The 24,229-nt window shown below is 45.0% G+C and overlaps 1 protein-coding gene across 2 annotated transcripts in view; it reads left to right on the top strand.

Annotated features, from left to right (window-relative positions):
* Window positions 1-23,934, top strand: part of TSPAN7 (tetraspanin 7) — a 102,707-nt gene extending 78,773 nt beyond the window's left edge. Inside the window, exons 2-8 of one of the 2 annotated variants that reach the window (XM_072852421.1) lie at window positions 2,909-3,097; window positions 5,305-5,379; window positions 6,868-6,963; window positions 10,046-10,201; window positions 14,759-14,842; window positions 22,442-22,514; window positions 22,838-23,934. In XM_072852421.1, the coding sequence (XP_072708522.1) occupies window positions 2,909-3,097; window positions 5,305-5,379; window positions 6,868-6,963; window positions 10,046-10,201; window positions 14,759-14,842; window positions 22,442-22,510 (669 nt within the window). In that variant the 3' untranslated portion in view covers window positions 22,511-22,514; window positions 22,838-23,934. Of the gene's footprint in view, window positions 1-2,908; window positions 3,098-5,304; window positions 5,380-6,867; window positions 6,964-10,045; window positions 10,202-14,758; window positions 14,843-22,441; window positions 22,515-22,759 lie in introns of both variants that reach the window. The other variant, XM_072852427.1, reaches the window with a different exon arrangement.
* The last annotated feature ends 295 nt before the right edge of the window (window positions 23,935-24,229 follow it).

The following is a 24,229-nucleotide window of genomic DNA, read 5'->3' as shown; positions in this document are numbered from 1 at the left end:
GCCCTGTTTTCAGGCCAGCGCTATCCTGGTTTTCCGTCTGCCCTTGTCCCTCCTTCTTTTAAAGAAAACAAACCTAAAAACCAAACCAAACAAGAGTCCAGTACATTGATTTTTCCCTTGATTGTGTGATGAAGCAGAGAGATAGGGATAAAAAGTGCATCTTGAAAATAAGGAAACAAGGTTTGCCTTTGGGTGGAGGTGGGCATTAGTCATACCACTACTCGTGCTCGGTTAAATACAAGTCATGAAAAAGTTCACGGAGAAGTCTTCTGGTTTTTCCTCTTCACGAGTGAAATTCCAGCCGGCACTGCTGCAGCCCGAGGCGCATCTGCAGCGTGTCTTTGTGGAAATGTCCCATCCCCTCTGCACAGTGCCAGGCTTGCTGGGGGTTTAGACCTCCCCACAAACGGCGGGATTTCCTTAGACCCATGTAAATCAGAGCTCTATTAAGGAACAAAAGAGGAATGAGCCACCGAGAGGCTTTGCTCCTTTTTTCCAAAGTCTGTGTGTACCATCAATGGGATAGGCCCCCCTGAGACGGGGGGGGGAACCAAGCTCTTAAAATGCGTAGTAAAGGGTTAGTAATTGTTTCAAATAGCCGGCTAAAAATGCTTTTTATTACAAGGCTTGAGCTCTCTTTCAAATGTGAAGCTGCTTGTTCGTTTTGGCAGCGAAGGCTGCTTTTACGTCTCCCCGGGGACAGTGGTAAAACTTTCAGCAGCTCAGGCGCAGAAACCAGCCCTTTGTCGAATGGGAGGCGAGAAACCAAAAGTTGTTCTGCGGATTTCCGAGTCGCCCACAGCTCGCTTTCGGACTTTGCCGATTAATCTGCACCCTCTGAGAAAGCTTTTGTTAGGGAGAAGAGGGAGAGAGGTGAAGACAGTGTTGTGTGTGGATGGGACCAGACTCAGCGGAGGTGTTTGATGCCTGTGGGTAGGTAAGCTGCTTGGTGATTTTTTTGATGTTCAGCTGTTAGTTGGTGGGGTACAAGAGCAAGGAATCAGCACTTTTCACGCAGTGGCACTGAAAGATGGACAGGAGCTGGATTTATTCCTATCGCCACCGTGGGCAGGAGAGCAGAAATCTCTGCTAATCCTGTCCCGACGGTGTGACAGAAATGCCGACGCCTGCCGCAGCTGGTCAGGGGGAGCAGGGGAAGCTTAGGGAGACAGAGGGATGGGATGGGTTTCCCTGGCAGCGCTGCACTGTGGTGTGCTGAGTGGGGGCATGTCCTCCCTACAGCTCTGGGAGGTGTGGGGAAGGAAGGGGGTGAGCTAGGAAGTGTCAAAATTGCCAAGGGAGATTATTTTCTCTCTGGTATAGAAGGGATCTCCTGTCTCTGAGGACACGTTAATTTGCTTTTCTCTGTCTGGTCTCCTCTCTTTATTCTCTCTTTTTGTGGTTTCTTTTCTTTCCCTGCATCCCTACCCCTGTATCTTTCTTCAGAGCATCTATTTTGTATCCTCCCTCCTCCTGGTATTTTCCTTAGGTGGCTCTGATTATTCAGCAGCTCTGGTGAATGCGGTTCCCTCTCCGGAGAGGGAGAAAAGCTGCACCAGAGCAGCACTTGCTGCCACTGCCGCAGACACAGCACGAGCAGAGGACGGGCACCTTTGCCTGCTAGTGCTGAGCAGCAGGACGGTGGAAAGGGCACAGTGGGAAGGCAGTGCCGGAGGTGCACCCTGCATAGTCCTTTTTGAGCCAGCCTTGGTAAAAAAGCCAAAAAACTGCTTTCCTTTTTTCCTTTGAGAAGGCTTTCCCTGAATTAATTCACATCAACCTGTATGAAAAGTAGCTGAAAGATCTTACAACATAGCTCAGCTGGGATTTTTTAGGGGCAACATAACTGTGAACAGGGATCCCCTCCACAAACAACTGCAGGGCAACCCTGGTGTAATAGTGTTGAATTTCAAGATTTCACAGCAGTATAAAGATGTTCACAAGAGAAAACTTGGAAATGTCAGGATATTTCTTCTGCCTCTGCCCCTCAGCAGTGGTCTGGAGGAGCTAGTAGGAAGTTTTGGGGGAATTCAGGAGGCATTTGCAGAGCTGGCACTCGGGACCGGCCCTTCGTGTCCCATCTTCGGCCGTGCCGTGGAAATGAGTTACGTGTGTACAGTCTTGAAGCAGGCGTGTCAGCATAAGGTGGTGATCAGCAGATGGTGCAGGCATCATCCCTGTTGTGGCCACTGCTCGGTGTCGGTGTACGGCACACCAGGGGCTTCCCCTCCGTCCCTGCTGAGGCTGGGAGCCTGCGTGCCCCGGCTGCCCCGCGGCATGGTGGCCTCTACTTCTACGTCTCGGGCAAGAGCCTGGGCGCTCCCAGGGCCCACTGGTGTCTTCCCTCCCACCCCGTGGCAGGGGGGAAAGCTTCTGCGCAGCCAGGGGCTGGCTTGCTGTATAGCCTGGGGAGTGGGGGAAGGCTCACTTGCCAGAGTAATGTGCTGCAAGGGACGCTCATGTTCCTGAAACTTTGGCATTAAGAAGGACGGGACGTCAAGCAGCAGGTTTTTGTGGTTCAGGCAGTTTTTGTGGCAAAACTCAGGAGGTGTGAGGTGGCGGCGGTTATTGTTGGCTTTTGGTAAGAGCGATGGAGTTGCCCACCTCTCTCAGTGGGCTGTAGGAGCAGAGAGCCTGTTCCTGCAGGCAGTACACTGCATCCTCCCTTGGCCATTGTCAGCTTTGCAGTGGTTAGTCCTAGATATTTGTCCTCCAGTGGCAGTCTTAACGTAACATCTCCAGATGTGGGAAATTAATTTTCTCTGTCCATCCCTCTGGAGTTAGTAAAAGTCTTGAAGATTCCTTCTGCCAACACAACAGCACCAATGAATCTCCTCAGGATCACTGTGTATTGAATTTGGACGCCTTCCCTGGTAGCTCCTGATGGCTTTCTCCTCTTGTTTTGCAGATTACAGGCGTTATCCTTCTCGCAGTCGGTGTCTGGGGCAAGCTCACTCTTGGCACGTACATCTCTCTCATTGCTGAGAACTCCACCAATGCCCCCTACGTGCTCATCGGGACGGGTACCACAATCATTGTCTTCGGGCTTTTTGGCTGCTTTGCCACTTGTCGTGGCAGCCCATGGATGCTGAAACTGGTAAGCATGCCAAAACGCCTTAAGCAGGAGGGGAAGAGGTTTTGTTGATGTATTGGGATTCCCCCCACCCCCTGCCAAGCTTCACCAGATGTTACCGTGGGTTTTTAGGCACATAAGCTGGATTTTATTGATCTTAATGTTCAACACGTGTGTCTTTTGGACAAAGAAGGGGGAAAAAATCTTTGCCAAAACCAGTTGTTGATTGAGTATGAATGAATTTTGCTACCGCACAGCATACAGGCCCATGTGTGGTTGTGCAGGGTGAAATGCTGCTGATGAATTACTCTGTGATTAATTCTACAATTGTTGTTTTTCTGTGAGCCAAATAGATAGGTATATTTACAATCTTAAAAATGTCCAAAGCATCATAAATGTGAACTTCATCTGAAGTATAGTTTAAAGGGGTTATTTTAATACTCTGATGTGAAATCTATGGAAAAAATAGTTAGTGCCTTCTAAAAGCACACCAGCCTTTCTTTTTCTCCTAACATTCACTACAATAAAACAAGTCAACCCCAGAAAACAAAGCTCTGTATGGTATGTTTGTTCTCATCTCAAAAGCAGCATGGACTCAAGGTACACTAAGCAGAGGTACAGCAGCTGTCTGTCAGTCCAGTTTAACCTCTCTCCCTGTAAGTTTCTCTGTTCTGAGTTTTCCAGCCCACCTTAAAATGCAAAGTAACTATAGGTTAAGCAAACCTATATGATAAACTGTGTTTCTAGGAATATTCAGGAGCAAAATCCTACATGTGTAATGATTTGAAAGGTGGAAATAGCACTTGTGATGCACTAAGATAGTGGAAAAGGGCTTGACAGTACAATGCATCTCCTGCTACAATATTTTGGGGCTGGTTTTCTAAGGAGATGGGACAATCATTCTCCAGTTTGAACCGGGTTTTTAAAAAGGACGTCTTAAAGAGAGTTAAGTTGCTCAATTGATGGCACAGCAGGGGAGAGGTAGCAGCTGCAGATCGGTCAGCAGGTATATGCTGGTGGCCAGCGGGCAAGTATCTACCGCTGCCGTAGGCGCACCGCTGCTGTCTCTTGCTGGTGACGTGCTGTCAGGGCGTGTGTAGAGGCTTGTTGGAGTTACTGCGGTCCAGATGGGAAAGGGATAAAGGTGAAAGAAGATCTAAATCCATAGGAATTCAGGCTCTGCTAGTTGCTTTGTAAGTCATGTAACTTTTTTAAAGGTATGCCACTTACAGTGGCATGTGCTGTTCCAAGCACATGGCTTTATTTTCATTGTACACATAAGAAATTTAACTTTCTTTCTTTCTTAACAAAACTTTCTTTCTCTCCTGGACAGAATACAGGCAGTGATATGACAGCTGCATTAATTGTAGAGAATGATTTTTCTACTTCTCCCGTCACCAACAATCTTCCATTAAAAATAAATTTCCCTCTTTCCACTAAATGCTGCTAGGACTGAATTTAATTTAAAATGTTTCCTTTTTTAATTAACTGTTATTTAGCACATGGACAAAAAAGGTAATTTTCCCTCCAGAAGATTAAGCCCCAACTTCAAATTTTACCATCCCGCTTTGCATTTTTTAATTTACCTTCTTTATTTCTGCTTAGATGCATTTTTAATAGTTTAAACACTGAAAGCGCTGTTTTCAAGGTTTATTTAGCTCTGGATCCAAATGCTGCTCCTAAAGCCAAACACGGGCCTTGGCTCAGCAAAGTATTTGAGGCATCTGTCTAGTATTACCATGAGAATATTTCCAGTGAAGTCAGTGGTTCAGTTCATTCATTGGAGAAACTTCAGGAATTGGGCAGCAAATCCCAGTCCAGCAGTGAGATAGATAAACACGAACCAAAACACCAGGAGAAGCCTATTTACTTTAGCAGAGTGCCATGCAAACATAAAGGGTCTGTTTGTATTCCTGATTGCCAGATCAAAACCTGAGTGACTTGGATCCATCTCTGGCATGTGAGTGTGTTTTAATTTATATGAGAACGCTAAGAAATGTGGGAACAGAAATATTAGAAAAGCCAGTAATTAGACAATACATATCATTTGTGAGTTGTATAAACACATATTCAGGCAATAACCTATGTATTGCCTCCAAAAGACGTTTGGTGTATTAACATCTTTAAAGGGTCTACAGCAGAAAGTTAAATTTTATGTGATAACTGAGCAGTATCTGTGCTGAGACAAAAGCCTGCCACATTCTGACTTCTCTTGCCTCCTTCCTTTTCAGTATGCCATGTTCTTGTCCCTGGTGTTCCTGGCTGAGCTAGTGGCTGGCATTTCAGGGTTTGTGTTTCGCCACGAGGTAGGTGGAAATGTGCTGAGTTTGCATATGGCAGTGCCTCCCTGGGCAGGAGCTGCTGAGAAGTCCTCTGGACCGTGGAGAATGTGTAGGTCGCTGAGCTCGGCGGCTCCATACGCATCTCCAGGGATGCAGCTGATGCATGACAATAACCTGTACAGCTCTTAAAAACTGATGTGATTCCAAATGAAAGGATTTAACCAAAGCTCTTGGCCTCAGCTGCCTGATAATTTACTCTGGAGCTATCGTTTTTTGTGTGTCCATCATGTCAGATCTTCTTTACTCTTTTACATATGCTGAGGGCTGCAAAATAGATTAAATACTTTTCTTAATCACAGCTTCTTCAGCCAGGCCAGTGCTTGTTTATATAAGGCAGAGAGCACTCTGCATCAGACTTGATGTTTTGTAAATCTTTTTCTTTTATTGGGGGTGAAAGAGTGGGATGGGATTTTGTTTCTATCCTGAGAATAAGGAGAGATTAGAAATAGAGTGAGGTAGGAAACTGGGACAGGAAGAAGCTTTAAAAAAGCATGATGGTCTAGATTTGTAGTAGCACTTCTGCTTTATCCACTGTAATCAGGTCTATCTCTGGCTTTAAGTCCATGGACCTACGTGCCATTAGTGCTGAACCAGGACAACCCTAGAGACCCTCCTTGTCTCGTCTGTTTGTATTAACTGGTTTCCTAGTCTCCTCTTTTGACATGAGATTTCCCTTGCTACGGGCTTTTCTGGTGTCTACCCTTGCAAGTGGTGGATAGTTTTTAATTTGATCCTGAAATACCTGTCCATCTGCTGAGGATTGCCATTTCATCCGGCCTAACCTGTGGCAGCCTCAGTCTCAGGTTGCTGCTCCCTTTCGGGAGAGCCAGTCTCTTGTGAAGGTCACAGCTACATGGGTTGCCCAAATCATCTGCGACCCTGGGTGGTCCCTTTACCACCCAGTCAAAGTGCCATTCCTGGTGATGTGCCTGACCTTCTCCACCTGAAAGACCTCTTGTTCCTTACCCAAACGCCTTTGGTGCTGCGGATGAGGGCTGCCACCTGGTCAGGGGGGATTCATGTCTTCTTTTGGTGCCACTGGCTTCTGTCACCAAGGAGTTTGCACAAGCTTCAGCTCCCACCAGGCATCCATGAGCAGAGAGAAGCATGCAGCCTCCTTCAGACTAAGTGCTGGAACAAAGTGTTTGGGGAAAAAGCATCAAAGGATATCTTTCTTATAGGTTAAGTAATTTTCTGGGTTTTAAAATGTAGCAGTTTGCTGGGGTCGTTTTCTTTCTGTGTCCGATAGACCCCACTTGAAAAATGGCATGAGTGACGCCTGACAGTTAAGAGGGAGCTCTGCCAGCTCTGAAAACACACTTGAAAACGAGTGGGAAGGGCTCATTTGGGTGCCTTGTCAGGTTTGGAAATGCATTTGCTTCCTGTGAAAACTGCTTCAGATGTTACGCTTTTCATTGCTCACATGGGCTGTTTTTTTTCTCACCCTCATAGATCAAGGATACTTTCCTTAGGACATATACTGAAGCAATCCAGAATTACAACAAGAACGATGAGCGGAGCCATGCAGTGGATAACGTACAGGAAAGTGTAAGTCTAAAACTGGATATCAAAAATGAATAAATAAAGAGAGACAAAGCATACATTCAGATTTTATCACAGAACGTAGATAGCTCAATCTGCAAGCTGTATATTGCAAGCAAACTTAGAGGCTGGAAAAGCTGATCTAAAGAAAAAGTATTTCAACTGATACGCTTGTCCAAGATGCCTAAGTTTTAATGAACAAGCTATGTAATCAAGACAGGGCCTGTCCCACTTGCTTGTTGTTGGTCTTGAATTGTTGTTCTTGCTTGTTGTTGGTCTGCTTAGGGACATGGTATAGTGGTGGTCTTGGTAGTGTTAGGTTTACAGTTGGACTCGATGATCTTAAAGGTCTTTTCCAACCTATACAATTCTGTGATTCCGTGAATTAGGTAGGTCTTGTTGTAGGTCTTGAATTTTGAATTAGGTTTTAGGAGCCAGTTTTATTCCTTAAGAACAAGGTGTTCTTAAGGGAATCTGTCAATAGGATTATGAAATGTTATAAATTTGAGCTGGATGAGACAGGATTTTATAATCTGGCACCCTGTATCACTGATAAACTGCAGCAGTTCTCTTCACAAGTACAGTGAGAGGCAGGCAAAGGAGACCTAGTGAGTTTAGCGAAGAAACTGAGTGTATTTTCTCCAGAGGAAAAGGAGGTGCACAAATGTGCTGCTGAGGTTGGCAATGAAAGCTGTTCTCCAGCTGTGCTGGAGGGATGGATTAGGTGCTCAGTGGAAGAGCCTTTCTGACCACGGGGTGTGGTAGCAGGGCAATGGGAGCTTTCCTTGCCTTCCAGCAGGGCACAGGGCACGAGCAAATGCTGCAGCATCGCCAAACTAGTTGGAGATGCCAACCACAAGGGACTAAGTCCACCAACTGGGTGGAGAACTGGGTAAAGAACTGGCTGGATGGCCGGGCCCAAAGAGTGGTGGTGAATGGAGTTTACTCCAGTTGGCGGCCGGTCACAAGCGGTGTTCCCCAGGGCTCTGTGCTGGGGCCAGTTCTGTTTAATATCTTTATCGATGATCTGGACGAAGGGATCGAGTGCACCCTCAGTAAGTTTGCAGATGACACCAAGTTGTGTGGGAGTGTCAATCTGCTTGAGGGAAGGAAGGCTCTGCAGAGGGACCTGGACAGGCTGGATCGATGGACCGAGGTCAATTGTATGGGGTTCAACAAGGCTGAGTGCAAGGTCCTGCACTTGGGTCACAGCAACCCCATGCAACGCTACAGGCTTGGGGAAGAGTGGCTGGAAAGCTGTCTGGCAGAGAAGGACCTGGGGGTGTTGGTCGACAGCCGCCTGAATATGAGCCAGCAGTGTGCCCAGGTGGCCAAGAAGGCCAATGGCATCCTGGCTTGTATCAGGAATAGCGTGGCCAGCAGGACTAGGGAAGTGATCGTGCCCCTGTACTCAGCACTGGTGAGGCTGCACCTCGAATACTGTGTTCATTGTTGGGCCCCTCGCTACAAGAGAGACAGGGAGGTGCTGGAGCGTGTCCAGAGAAGGGCAACGCAGCTGGTGAAGGGTCTGGAGCACAAGTCTGATGAGGAGCGGCTGAGGGAACTGGGGTTGTTTAGCCTGGAGAAAAGGAGGCTGAGGGGAGACCTTATCGCTCTCTACAACTACCTGAAAGGAGGCTGTAGAGAGGTGGGGGTCGGTCTCTTCTCCCAGGTAACAAGTGATAGGATGAGAGGAAATGGCTTCAAGTTGCGCCAGGGGAGGTTTAGACTGGATATTAGGAAATTTTACTTCACTGAAAGGGTTATCAAGCATTGGAACAGGCTGCCCAGGGAAGTGGTTGAGTCGCCATCCCTGGAGGTATTTAAAAGATGTTTGGATGAGGTGCTTAGGGACATGGTGTAGTGGTGGTCTTGGTAGTGTTAGGTTTATGGTTGGACTCGATGACCTTAAAGGTCTTTTCCAACCGATACGATTCTGTGATTCTGTGATTCTGTAACTACAACACAGAGCGATAAAATTCACATTTAAATTCCTACCGGAAACTGTACCATGGCAAGAAGCTATCCCTTCAGCTCACAATACATTCTATAAGCCAATTTACTTTCATATGATTGTAACTTGCTGAACAGTTGAAATTTTAATGTGATTCTATTGATGACTTCTAGATCTTCTTTAGAAATTACAACTATTATGTTGGACCCCTCAGCATGTTTGAAACTGTGCCTCTAACCTGGCTTCTCTGAGTTAGCAGACTACTGCACTGCTCTAAACTGAGTATATTCTGCTGTCAAATGGTCTGTTTGCCTAATGTTAACCTATATTTTGAACTTCTGATTCCCTGGAGTTGGCTAAACTAAATAGTTTTGAGTAATTGTTCAGAGTTTCTGTTGTAGCAAAATGTTAATTTCATTTGTAGCTCTGTTTTCACAGGAACTGCATTTATAAGCCCTTTTCATGCAGAAAATTGAGCACGTACTCCATATCTTTGAGTGACTGTCTTCTAGCTTAGCATCTAGAGCAGAACATCCTTCCCAACTTGCAGTTTTTCAGCTGATTTCATAGACACACTCTATGAACATATGGTCTCCTTCTGTTCATGGCTCAGTGAATTTTCCTAGAAATTATTTTGGTGAGTTAGAGAGGCTTGCTTCACCTTAACAATTTGTACTAGTTTGACCCTGTATGTGTTACATGTAATTCTATGTAATGCTTTGGGCTTTTTAAGGACATTTTTTTTGACCGCATTGTGAGGCTCTGTCTTGAATTTCCAGGATCATCTTTAATCGAATAAATAAATAAGCAAAGGAAACAAACAAACGAAAAAAAAACCCAACAGACCTTCAACTAAAAAAGATGGCTTTATGGCTGGACCTTTGTCAAATGTTACAAATAATAGCTCTGCTCATAAATACCTCTTTTTTGTAGGTCGTCTGCTCCCATCTTCTGTAAATGACATTCCTGATACTTTCGTGATAAATGGGGCAGGGGGTGGTATCTGCTTTTGAAAACTGGAGACAACCTGTCTTTATTTTGATGATGAGCTTATTAAGTGGGTAGTGATGATCCCGCACTAGTTTTAATTCTGGTTTGTTTGCTTCTTTTAAATCCATCTCTTATTCCTCATAGCTGAGCTGCTGCGGCATTCAGAGCTACACCAACTGGAGCACCAGCCCTTACTTCTTCAAACACGGCATCCCTACAAGCTGTTGCATGAACTCCAGTGACTGTAATACTCAGGATCTGCGCAACATGACCGTGGCTGCCACTAAAGTAAACCAGAAGGTACCAGTACCGTTGTGCCAGAGGCAGTTGTTATGAAACCATCCAGTACACCAGTGGAGCGTATGGCTGCTTACAGTTGCGTTTCGTTTCAAATGGTTGGTTGACAATGTGTGTATTGGGCTGGAGTGATGGTAAGGATGGGCTTTGCCCTCTGCTTGCTTTCAAATTCTTTAAGCTGGCCTTTCTCAAATGACCAGGTGCAGCGACATTTCTGATGAGGAGGGGATTTGTTCTCCTCCCTCGCAGCAGAGGCTGGGGTACGGCACTGCACACAGGGGCAGCGCTGGCTGGGCACAGGGCTGCGAGTGGCACGTGCGCCCGACTCCCTTTGAGGGTTAGGTCTGTCAGCATTTCTCTGCTTCTCTGCTCGTCCCTGCTGAATGCGGTGGGTTTTTGTTGAGGACAAAGACGTAGCTAGGTGGAGGGAAGGACAGGTTTTACTCTTGCTTATGTTCAAACAGTAATTTCAGTGCTGGAGCCTAACTGTCATCCCAAACAGAGAATACAGAGGTGATGGACAGCAAGTGTTGTGGTTGGCTGGTACATTTAAAGTGACTCTTCAGAAGATCTTTGAACATGTGCTGCTGCAAGTGTAGTGCAGCCAAAGTGACCCCTCCCCTGGGGTCACCTGAAGGAGCAGGTTGGGGAAACAGAATAGGGTTGGGAAAACAGGAAGAAAAGGAGTAATTGGAGAATAAAAATACAGAAAACACAAAGAAAGGGAAGAATAAAGAGAATATAATGCAGCATATATAGCAGACACTGCACTGCAGAAATACAACTCAAGTCATTGCTTTAAGTGCTAGTGCATCACCAATTCTTTCTCACTTGAGATTTGCAAGAGAGGCAACAGACAGTTCGTTGGTAAAAGGAATATTGTGGCCAAGTCATAAGTTGCAGTATATCTTAGTCAGACTTAAGGATTATTTTCTTTTCTGTTTTTGTTTTCAGAGTTGAATTTCAAAAAATAAATACAAGTCCTGAGTAGATAACAGGGGAAATATGGAAATGCTTTTCTGTCTTCTGTTTCTGTCTTTTTCACCTCAGTCACCTGTGAATCAGGAGGTTGGAGGGGTGGCTGAGCACAGCCTGAAGCATCTTTCTTTGAAAACCAGTCAAGTGGACAGCATTTTCTAGCATGTATTTAAAAAAAGGATTATTTATATACTAGAGGATTATTTTCCACTGAGCCTTTCTTTCCTATAATAGGTTAATGAGAGCCACTTGTTGCAGACATGTGGAGCATTAGTGACATCCATCTGTTATGAAACTCGCAGTCGCCACCAGCAAAGTAATCTTGCTGGGTTGCATGAGTATGAAGGATGAGCCACTCCATTCAGGTGCACTTTGTGAACTTGGGGTAACTTTCTGGTTTTGTAGAAGTGGAAAGAAGGTGAGAGGCAGGACGGGGTGGATCTAGGGGATGTGCAGGACAGCCAGCATCCCCTGCAAGCAGAGTGCCTCCTGGGCAGCCCGTCCTGAGCCCCTGCTTCTGCCCACCTTCCCAGCAGGAAAGCTTTCTGGTGCGACTGGTAGTCTACCAGCAGGTCCCACCTTTCCAGTTTGGGATGGCCATGCACTCTGAACCTTTCCTGGCTGGATAACTGAGCGGGTGCCATTTGCATTCCCACCAGCCACCTGATGTTTCCCCAAAGTGCGGGGCTTGCTCTGCACGCTCTGCCTGCACAGAGAAATCCCTGTCCACTTGCGAGTTCCTCTTGGCAAAAGGTGCCTGCAAAATTGTAGGAAGCAGCTGAGGGATGACTGAGCTTGTTCTAGTCCAGGGCTAGTAACTCACTTCCAGCCGTGCTTGCTCCTAAGCGTCTCTCCTGCGAATGCACAATTTGCCTGACAGAAGAGGAGTGCTGATTCCTCAGGAAGCAGTTGACTTAATTACTTGATTTAATTACCTAGGGGAAGTTGGAATGTCCTGCGACATCTGAAAAATTGTGTCCCATTTTCTGAGATAGCCATTTGTAATCAAAGGTTGTAAAGATTTCTGTTTAGCAGTTGTGAGATCTCTGAGTTGTCCCAAGTGTTTGAGCAAGGTGGGATGTTTCTGAAAGGGGCATGAGAATAAAAAGCAAGCAGGAGGAAACATTGTGTGGCCCTATGCTTTCACTTCAGATAGGAAGCAACGTCATTGCCTCTGACCCAAGCCCCTTGCTCGTCTTGGAAGTAGGCACTTTGCTCTGTGTGTGTTGGAGAAAAAGGAAACTACATATTGTCTGTGTTGTGGAAGACCCTTGTTACCGTTCCTGTAAATAAGTATATTTGGAATACATCTTTTTGGTGGATCTTGCAAAACTATCAGTAAGACAAGTTCTTGATGAGCTAATCAAATTACTAGCAGTTTATGAGGCCTCAAGATGAATTATCCAAAGAGGATTAAACTAATTATCTAATTGCAGCACTAAATGACAACATTCCTGGATTTTCTTTGCCAACTCTGCCACTAACTTGCTTAGTGACCTTGGGTAAATCATTTAGTTTCTCTGCCTGTTTCTTCATCTCAGATGGGACTAATACCTCACTGTAAAAGCTGTCATTAGGATTAGCTAATTAATGTTCATATAGTGCTTTTAATCTTCAGAGCTCATTACCAACAAGTCTCAAGAACTACTTCTGTCTAAAATCTTAATAAAGGAACAGATGCATGGACTGAAGAATGATCAGATACTTGCTAAATTGTCACTTCTGTCCTCTGAATCAGCACCTGGATGTGTGCACACAGTGCTTCACATACTTCTGTACTGTATATGCAACTCTTGGGTGCTTCTTGCACTCTCACTCCGTGCACAGTAAGGACTGAGCAATTAAGCTGTATTTATGCAATGCACTTCAGGAACCAGATGATTGTGATTTAGGAAAACAGAGTCTTCAAATGAGGAGAGCGATCAAAACTATCTCCCTTTTATGTTTTTTTAACAAGATCTTCTGTCTCACTCAAATTACCATTGCTGCTAGATGTTGCATCTCCTGAAGGCTGTTGAGCAGAACAGATTTCGGAAGAGCTGGGAGAACATTAAGCCATGTCAGACAGAATGAAAGCACTGCTTGAGAAATCTAATCTCATTTCATAACATGTAAGACACACACAACTACAGTTGCTCGATGTGTTAAATAAGCAAGCTTGAATCTGATATACTGTACACTGTTGTAAGACGTAATTAAGGATTAATATGTACACTTAAACATTTCAGAACTGAATTACAGCTGTGCTGGTCCTCAGCTACTATTAGGTTTACCACTTCATTACTCTCAGGATTAAATAAAATGTCTTCTGATATTATAAAAGAGGTTAAAGAAGTGATACAATTCAGTTCATGAATGGCCTGTCTCTAACAAAGGACATCATCCTTTCCTTCTAGCTGTTATTTTTTACAAGCATCTAGTGCTCTGAAGTCATGTAAAGAGTTCCTAAAGTGTTTGCAGAAGTGAGGAGGCTGTGGATGGAGGGGGAATGCAGAGACAATTCTTTCTTATGGGACAGGAGTCCAAACTGGGAAAGGGAACTCACTGTTATTTCCATTTTTTCCAACTTCTGATAAAGTGGATAAAGTTATAACATTAAATAAAATGCCTTGGGACTGGCTTTACACTGAGAGTGGTGTTGGTCACTTGAGGAAGCATGACAAAAGGGGCCAAGAGGTGGCTTTGGTTTCTGTGGGCAGATAGGTTAGTAATGAAAGAAAAAATAGACGTTACCCTTTTTTTCTTCAAGTTTTGCATCACTTGTTTAGATTCATTTAGACACCACAAACTAGGAAAGCTAATTTCAAATGCTTTTTTGAAGGGTAGAGTAGGTGAGGGGAGAAACTTGGCAAAAATAATACTGAGGGCGCCATCGCAAAAAAGCCTATCCAAGAGAAGGGCAGAAATGTGTATGAATCTTCTGGCCCCGGTGTGGGCTGTGAATTGAGGCACGAGGAAGCAAGTCAGCTGATGGAGTCGGGGTCTGAGTTAGAGAGAGAAAATTGGGTTTGGGGAGCAGGTCAGGGAATTTTATGTCCAAGAGCAAACGAACCAAGGAGCTTCATACAAACCCTTTGATAACTTTGTTACATGGTTTAAAGTTATATACTACTCAGTACCTTGCCTGGTGTCCTTTGAGAGCTGAAAGCAAGCAGAATGCCTCACTGGACACCTGAAGCATGCTTTTATTAAATATCTGGAGTATTAAATCAGCATCATTTATTCATTTTTGACACCTGTACTGTATTATAATATTACCATATATTGTTACCGGTTTGGTTTCAGGTCAAAGCTATATTAATGTTTTTTAAAACAATGCAAACTGACTTTCTTTAATAAGACCTATAAAAATGAGTGCAACGTCACATTTAGCTTTCAAAAGTACTGAAATACATTTGTTTCTAAAAAGAACTGGTTTTGCTACCACTTTCCATCATTCACTCAGAATCGCTATTAAATAAAAAGGTGACATTGTCGGAAATTACAGCAAAAATATTGTCTAGCCCAAGTCCATTTTAAATGAGAAATTTGCATTCGTGGCAGGGAAGGTCGATACAAGGAATGATTATGTTTGTTTTCCAGGGCTGTTATGACTTGGTGACCAGTTTTATGGAGACAAATATGGGAATCATAGCTGGAGTGGCTTTTGGGATTGCATTCTCACAGGTAAGTGCATAAATGCTTCCCTTCCCCCCTTTTTTTTCCCCTCTCTCTTTTTCTTTACCCAGACTTCAAGGAAGGAACGGTTACGGAAAGGGACTGAACTCAGCATGCTCATTAGTCCTGAGGTCATCTGTTCATTGATTTTCTTTTTTTCAACTTAAATGAAGTTTCTCCTTGGGAATATCAGTTACGGTTGAGCTAATGACTAGCTCAAGGAAAACAACTTGTCCCTCCACTGGGTCAAATAGAGGTTAACCCAATAAAACATTGGCTTAAATGGAGCATAAACAGCTAAGAAGACAAATAGCTTATCCATTGTTTGGATAGGCTTCTCTCTTCTAAGCACTCTTATTTTTTCTTAAAGGAGTCTAGAATTCACTAAGAGTGTACCTTCAGGCCTCCCCATCCTGGACCTGGAGCCTGGAGGAGGCACCTGGTTTTGGTGACCAATTTTTTTTTTTCCTTTTAGCACTGAACACTGAGCAGAGATCTGCCAAAATCAGATTATTAAACCAACTCCTTCCCTGCACCAAAAGGAGTTTGGCATGAGAGGGACAAGAGGAGAGCTAAGAAGGTGTTTGCTGCTCCCTGATATTCAAAGTGCCTTTACCTAGACAGGCGTTGGGGAAACTAAAGGTCTGGTCAGAATCTTCTGATCAAGAGGCAGGAAAACATCTGCATCTTTCAACAAGATGCTCCTTTATACTAGTCACGTCATGTGTGATGGCAAGGACTCTCCTGGAAACATGGAAAAATGAGAGAGAGGGAAACATGGGCAATCAAAAGTGCTTGCAGAATAGTTCAGCAAAAACGCACAGCAACGTGTATGATGCCTGAACCACTTCAACCTGAGAGGCAATCTGCCTTCTTTCTGCGAAGAGTATATCGTACAACTGCAAATGTCATATTCTAAAACAATCATGCAACTTTCCTTTGCTTCATTCACACAATATTAAAAATCTGGGTCCTGAGGCAACACTGAAAATGTGAATATATCTGTTGAATGACTTATGTTTATCCAGTGGCTGGAAAAAATGAGGTGCTAGGAAAAATTATTTGACTGCTTCTTAAAACTCATGAATTCTGTTAGCAAGCTGTAGGTTTACACTGTGCTGCACTGGAAACAAGTGATTTGCCAGTGCTGTTGCCAGTGATGGGCGAGTGAGTTAACGGGAGGGCTGTGGCTGCCCTCTTGCCCCTGCTGCCCCATGGGGTCAGCCCGTGCTCAGCTGCACGGTGTTTTAGTCACATCTCTCTGAGGTTTAATTTGCTCAGCAGTTACAATGGCCTCCAGTTTCTTCAGAGTAACTGCCCCCAAGCCATGTGGAAAATGGGCACCACGTCCTCTTGGTCAACGTACGCACAGCCTGAGGGAGCCCTGAAACTGGGCTCAGACCAGCTGACTACCCTGCCTTGGGCATACCTGGAAACCTGATGCCTTCTAGCCTAGGTGTTAGATGTGAGAAGCCCAAGATTTGGCCTGTCAGCCTGTTTCATGTGGGCATAAACGCTGGTTCATCATACCACCAGCCACCCTGGGCATTTGCGTGCATCTTTGGGATCCCGAAGCGGTGAAACCACCAGGCTGGAGCCGTTCGTGCATGGAGCAGGGGGAGTTTTGGGGTTTTTTTCAATAGGCTATTCTAGTTCTTGTTGAATGGTCACGGTTGTCTTGATACTCTTCTCCAACCTTGATTATGACTTGAGTACTGCTATAGGACTCTGAGCTCTTACTTCAGTTTGGTTTCTAGACAGCCAGAAGGCTATAAAGCATCTTTGAAAATGCTTTGTGTAAAACTTTCCAAAAGAAAAATGGGATGAGTAGAATTTTACAATTCACATGCTGCTGGGGCAAATGCCTCCGTCAGGACCAATGCTGCCTGAAAGCCTTTAATCGGTGTATCGTAGGTGTGATAGGCAAAGCATCATCTTATCTTGCCTGAAAGTTGTTTGCAGCTGGGAGGGAGACTGTAGGAAGAGCGCAGCTGGACTTGTTAGTATTTTGGCACGTGCCGGGATGTTTACTCTCGGTCATCGGTTGTTGGTGAGCTCGACACAGGAAGGCGGGCGGGCAGCGCAGGCAGAGCGTGGTCCCTGCAGCGGGAGCCCTTTGGCCCAAGGCGAGATGAGCGTGACAGGCTGCAGGCAGCACGGGGGGGAAGGCACTTTGCCGCTGCGGCTCCAAGTGAAACCCAAAGTCTGTTTTGCTGTGGCGTTGGCAGCTCACGCTGCCTGATGGCAGTGTGCGCCCTGCTGCCAGCTGGGGATGTCGCTCCCCTGCGTAAGCGCAGGGCGCTGGCACTCCGAGTAGACACTCACCTGCTTGGGGTGTTTGCGGGTGTGGAAAAAGAAGAGAGGGGATGCAGGGGAGAAAAATGCATCTCTCGCGGGGTGTGAAGAATAGAAGGCGGCCAGTGATCATTTACTGCCTAATCTGTTTTGCTGGACCCAATTAGGGACGGTGTTTACAAATTGATTTCAGGTTAACTGTGGCTGGCAGTAATGCCAGGCAGTGCTCCAGCTGTAGGCGAGGTTTCGCTGTTCCTACTGAGAATAGGTTTAATCTAAATAAAAGACAAATTAGATCATGTTGCTCTTCTACAGTAAAGCATGCTCAAGGGCCTTTGCTTCACATGATTTGTTAGGTGTTGACTAGCATGGGAATGTGCTGATTCCCAGAAACAGGGGAAGTTGATGTCATGGCACTGCACATCTCACAGGCCTGGCACAGACCTCCCGGTCAGAGTCAGAGTTTTAAAAAAACTGCTGTGTTGCTGACATTGTTTGTACTGCTCCTCGGGTTTGAAATAATAATAATAAAATACAATTTGATTGTTTTTCGAATCAGATGCCAATGCTGACTTCCAGCTGGAATAATTTCAGTTTAGCAGGTGCTCTTCAGAGCAGCAAAATGATTGCTGTGTTGTGCCCAACAGAGAATAAAATTATGCCAGCAGCATAGATGCTGAAGAGTTTTGCCTAGATAAAACTACAGCACAGGCGTTGGCTTAAGGGGCACAAGAGGCAGGGTTTGGGGAGGAGTTATAGGTTGTGGTTGCAGTAAGGTCCCTGAGTAGGGGAGTCTCAGTGCAGTGTTAAGGCCAAATTATTCCTTTTGTACTGAAGGACTGGAAGCCAGGCACTCTCCACGTGCTCAAAACCAGTTCCTGAGCACGCACCGTTCCCACCATTTGAAGATACGTTCTCACGCGGCTACAGTCCCTCTCTACAGTGCAGCACCCACCTGCGCTCTTTCCTGTTAACGTTAATGTGGGTAGCTCTGCCTGACTGCGGATGCAGTTCTGGTGCGGACACCATCCACCTTGTCTGCTGCAACTCCTGTCTCAGTATAGGGAGGCTGAGACTTGGCCCTAGCACAGGATTACACCTCAGTCACCCCTTGCACCAGGGTTAGGGAGTGGGATCCCTATCGGGATCCAATATGTGACTTGAAATCTAATATAAGACTAATTTTTTTGCCTCTAAATACTAATCACTGTGGATTCAGCATGGAGATAGGACCTGTGCCAGAGGCATACCACGGCACAGGAGGCTGACTCAAGAAAGTGATTTGTGACATGGAAAATTTGCTGTCTTCTAAAATAGAGGCAAGGAACCTGGATGCTTGAAGATCTGTGTATTGAGAATATGGCCAGGTAAATCATTCAACTAAACAATTATTCCTGATAAATAAAAAAATCCAGTTTTAGCTTACCTGATCCACTGATGCATTCCCAGTTAGTTCAACACATTTCTATTTATAGAAATTCTCTCAAAGAATGAGAAATGGTGAAGACACCAGGACCCAAAATAAAATGGAAATTCAAATTGCACTTCAGTTTCTCTTCAGTATAATAAGATGTAATAAAAATGTCATGCAGGACAGCTTCCAGTCAAGGTTAACGCCTGCAAAATAACTATATTAAAAAGCCAGTTATCATGTTTGTGATGGGAGATAAGATTGCTAGGAAGTTGCTGTGGATGGATTTCGGTTGTCAGATCTGAGATATGCATGAGATGACTGCTAGAAACCATGGAGAGATGAACAACACATGCACTGCATTCTGTTCTCTGGAATGAGCTTTGCCAACAGGGTGGCAGGGAAGAAGGCACACCGGAGGGATATGGATTTCCCAGTGCTCTAAGCCAAATAATTTGTCAACATTTTTAAGTTTCCTGTGGCAAGACCAGAGGTACCAAGACAAGCTCTCAGTTTTCTGTGTAATAGTTCAAAGGACCAAGATAAGCTTGGAAAAAAGAGAAGAAAGGGGGAAAGTGAGAGAGAATACAAATGCAGAACCAAGTCTGGCATCTCAGCACTCAAAAAACTGGGACTATTAAAAAAAAAAAAAAAGTGGATAAAAGCTGAGATGGGGCACTTGAGAGACAATGGGAGCAAAGGGAAATGAATGCAACTTCTAGCAGCTAGTTTCTTTGCGGGGATCCTTTTATGCCAATTCCTCTGGTTTTTCAAAGGAGCTGCGGGGACCTGCTGTACAATAGGATAAGGGGCTTCCTCCCGTCTGAAGAGCAGAGGTTGCAAGTGATCAAGCAAATGCCGAGAGCAAGGCGGGGGTGGAGACCGCTCATTTGTGGTTCGCAGACTGGGAGCCTCTAACCTGATTTAAATGCAAAGGACTGTAGTTATGACTGTAATGAAAGAGCAGCGTGAGGAAAATTCAGCAACTTAATACAGTATTGCCTCTTCTTGGCTACAGGAGGGACAGTACTCTTGTGGTTAAATGTGGAAGTCTACACACCTTGGAAAATACATATTTTTATATGTGTTTAAAGTACTTCTAGGGTATTTATTATAGCTCTGCTATGTCCTGGTAATAGCTAGAAATGCTGTAGAAAATGTGTATGCAATGGCTCGATATGCATGCCATTATTTTTTAAATATAGAAGTTTAATATTATGGTACTATAACCACTTAAATGCATAAACCAGCATATGGTCAGAGCTAAGAATTAATAAGTGAGCCAAAGATCAGAAAGATACATTCATATGTAACCTGCCATTCATCTTACGAGTGACTTGAGTAAATCAAAACATTGTCACGTGCCTGCAAACGCTACAAAGCTTAGACACGCTGATTATTAGAGTTACAGCCTGTGTAAAACAGAAGAGCCCCTAATTAAAGGTAGCTGGGGAGGTCTGCTACAGCTGAAGGGGGAAAGAAAAGCCCATGGCTTCCTATTTGTACGGGCTGCAGCATCTTTTCCCTTGTAAACCTGACACGAGCAGCAGATTGTGGCCGGGAACAATGACGGCCGTAACCTGGGTGCTCACGATGGGAAATCTCTACTGTTGGACTCGATGATCTTAAAGGTCTTTTCCAACCTATACAATTCTGTGATTCTGTGATTCTGTGAAATAATAGGTACCTCGTGGCATAGGCATTAAAAAAAAAAATCGAACTTGAATGTACATACGGTGTTGGCCATTGTAGGATGAGGGAGGAACTGATTTGGGGCTGGGCTGGAATTTGCTCAGTGAAAATAAATAGGATAAAAGCTGTGAAGTTCATCTTAATGAAAAATGCAGTAAGGCAGAGAAGTAACCTCTGAGACCAGCTGAGGAAGGTGAGAGAAGGCTGAAAGGTACCACAAACACAGAAAAGGGATAGCGAAGCGATTGGGACAGGGTCACCCAGAGGCACTTACTCTGTTCTGTGTGTCAGAGCACGGAGAAATACATACCAGGCGTGCGCTGTGGGAAATCTCATTCTCCAAAACTGAACTGAGCTAAAGAAACACCGCACAAGTAAGCAGTGGGAGTGTTAAAGACTGTCTAGGAAACGCACAGAATGTGGTGGGTTTTCAGCAACACTTCTCAAACAGCCAAATTGATAAAATCATCCTCCTGGTGACTGGAATATTTAAGCGTGGAAATCCAAAGCCCAGCCAGAATATGCTGGCATCCTCATCGTCGCCGGTCCGTGGACTCCTGGGCGAGTGTGTGAGCACCCCAGCTACCAAATAAGTTTCCTGCTGGAACACTCGTGTGGAGGAGTTTAGTAGAAAAGGCAGCCAGATGGCTAAAATGTCTTCTTGGTATCAAGTGAGATTTTAAAAAGCTGAGGAGGGTTTTCAGCATGTACATCTCTTTTGGCAACTGTGAAAATACAGCCCGCCAAACCTAGTAGCTTAGGTTTTTATTGGAGGTTGGTCAGGAGGTGTTATCTGTGCCTCACGTCTAGTTATAAGCAAGGCAGTGTCATCCTTGGTATTTGGTGCCAAAATCGGGCGTTGCGTGTGGGGGATGGTGGGGATTCACACTGCTTTTAAAGATGACTCCAAGCCCTTTTGAGATGCCCAGAGCAGTCCTGGTGGACACTGAAAGAGGAGAGGGAGAGGTAGCAGCAAATTTCTGGCAAATGAAGCGTGTCTTGAGCAGAAACGTGACGTCTTAGCAGCAGAAAACAGTTTATCCGGATTTGAGGTACCTTGGTTTGGTCTTGCTCTGGGCTGATGCCAGCCCAAATCAAGCAGTTGGCTGGTAGAGAGGATGTATATTTTGATGATGATCGCATTAACAGGGAGCACTGATGGTCTAGGGGAAAGGACACGCAATCCCAGGCGTGCAATAGAAGAAAGAGCCCATTTGGACGAGCAGCCAGCCCGGCGTCATCTACGCGTGCTCTGCGGGGTCTGCGGGAGCTCCGCCGCTGCCAGCAGGTTGCGATCCCCCTCCTTAAGCACCCCTCCCTTGCCACGCGCTCTGCCCGGTGCTCTTGCCAAGTGCTCTTGCCACGGCTGGGGCAGCTGCGACACCCCCTGCTCGGAGCCAGGCCCAGGGAAGGCTGCTCCGCCTGCAGGGACGGCCCTCTCGCCTCACCCCCATAGCCAGGGATGAACTGTAATAATCTGGATATGCTCATGAGTTAATTAATTGACCAATCCAAATGAGAAAAGCGAGGTTGACTTATTTATAGTATACTAATGCTGTTGGCATATGCAGGAAACGCTAACAAACTGCAATAGGCAAAACGTTGAAATGACTGAGTGCTTATTGACGAGTGGAAGCCAGGGATCTGTTTTCAATAATCTGAGTGACAGCCAAGGGAATAGTGAAAGACTTTTTTTAAATTTATTTCCAGATTTATAACGCTCATTTCTCCGGTGCTGCATCGTTTGTAAAGAAAGCATAACCACTCCGGGGCATTAGGAAGCTTTTCCCCAGCACACTGTTAACAAATTTAAGGGGGCCGCCAGCTCTCGGTGGTGGTGGGTGCTGGCGAGGGACCCAGGTGGAGCTTGTGAGTGAACCGCAGCCGGTAGCGTGCCGGTACCCTCGCCGGCTTACCCATCCACGTCTGACTTGGCCAGGCAATGACAATGGGTTTGAAAAGTAGTAAAAAGACGTGCTGTCTATCAAGTAAATACGCTCTGATAACAATCGAGAGGAAGATCCAACGGAGAAAGACAGGAGATTTTAATGCTGTTTTTCTGATTAGAGCAGTCCTTAAAATAGGGCATAATTATGTTGTGCATAATAACTCCAGAACATGAAATCTTTGCTTACCCTTGCCTCTCCTTTGCTCTGCGTTCATTTAATTTAACTTAACTTCTACTCTACTTCTATTCTTGTCCGGAACAGTTGATTGGGATGCTGCTGGCATGCTGTCTGTCCCGGTTTATTACTGCTAACCAGTACGAGATGGTGTAACAAGGTGAGCTTTCCCCACTTTCTATGTGGTATGCTGTATACGCTCCGGTATATTGTCGTGGCTGTGCTGCTTCTGCTGAAGATAGCAGGCAAGTTTTAGGTGCTCCGCATGCTCATCAAGAATTAAATCTTCCCACGGGATTTTTTGCTTTGGGATTTTCATCCCAATATTCTGTCTGGTTGAAAAAAAAAGGTGGGGGGGAAACATCCTATTGAATGTTTTGTCATTTCGGCTTTCTTCTTGAAAAGGGAGGGCAAAACATCCATCGTGACCGCTGTTAGCAGCCGAAGCAACACACGTCTTTTCTTTTATCCTCCCCGACCCAGTCTTTCAGGAGTGCGAAGTCCAGAGCCTGTCTCAAGATCAGGAGCTGCAGAACTGGAGAAAGACTGAAACGAATGTTATAGCACACACTGTCTCTTGCACGCACGCACGCACACCCACACCCCCACAAGCAAGCACGTGCGCGCGCACACTCGCACCCCACCTCCCGAACTCTGTCCCATGCGTAGTGTACCATTCTGTGAAGTACCGCGGTGCCACCGAGAGCAGCCAGGTCCCCTCGGCCTCCGGACCCCGACCCCATCCCCGCAGCTCGGCGTAGGACGGCACCGTATGTATGTTCTTGGTCACACAGTAGTTGCATCGTAAGTTAACAAAGGTAATTCATTAACAGCATTGGTCGGGCTGTGCATGTAGTGACTGGAGGGCATAATTAGCCTTTCACCATGGTTAATAAGTGTTGCACACATTCATATAAACCGGTATATGAAATATATATTCTTTTGGTTTTATCTTAATTTCTTTTTTGTTTATTGCTTTACTAAGGTTTTCATCCTTTCCCCCTTCCCTGCGCCTGCCCCCCTTCCCCAAAAACAAAGGAATCAGTAACATAACATAAAGATACTTGAAAATGATGTTAAAATGTTGTGCTTGAAGGGAACCGTTATTCCTGATGTTCTTCTACATCTTTGATTCTTACTCAGTGTTGTATGCCTAGTGCGTATCCCAGTAGGCTTTGTCTAGTGCATTTTGCCTCTGAACCTGATCCTGTGTAATACTGTTATTAAGCTGTGTTGTTGCTTACTGTGAAGGCAGGAATTTTGCTTCCTTTATTTTTATTAGGTAGTTACGAACTAATTGAACTGTGCTGTACTGCGGCCTTCATACTTTTTTCCTGTTCTTTCTTTTCTTTATTTTTGCATTGAGGTTGCAGGCACCAAATACACTGTTGAATCAAATCGAAATAAAAACACACACACACACACACAAAATCACAAAAAAACAGGCATATGAAATATTTTTGGGGGAAAGCAAAAGTTTAAAATCTTTTTAAAAAAAATAGGACTTTTTTAATAATGCCTCTATCTAGCATGCCAACGAGAATGCATTGATATTGTGAGTATTTGTGATATACGTATTAATAAATGGAACCATTACAGATTTCTAGCCGCTTCCTTTTCATTCTTTAGTGGTAACAAAACCCTTTCGAGGGGGGAAGTGAACATGAAACACAAGTGCACAGCTTGGAGTGACTTGTCTTTATGCATATTTTAACAACTAACTTGCTTGTGACAGAAAAAACGTTATTGTCCTGGAAAAAAAGAGAAAGAGCTGGAATTGTTTCAAAACTCCTAGAAAAACCTTCCACAGCTGGTTTCACCATGTGACAAATGCATACCCTCTGCTTTGCAATTTTTCTTCTTGTGACTGATAGG

Source organism: Ciconia boyciana, chromosome 1 (genome assembly GCF_034638445.1).
Source record: "Ciconia boyciana chromosome 1, ASM3463844v1, whole genome shotgun sequence".
NCBI classification, from domain to species: domain Eukaryota; kingdom Metazoa; phylum Chordata; class Aves; order Ciconiiformes; family Ciconiidae; genus Ciconia; species Ciconia boyciana.
This window is presented reverse-complemented; position numbering and strand designations above follow the sequence as displayed.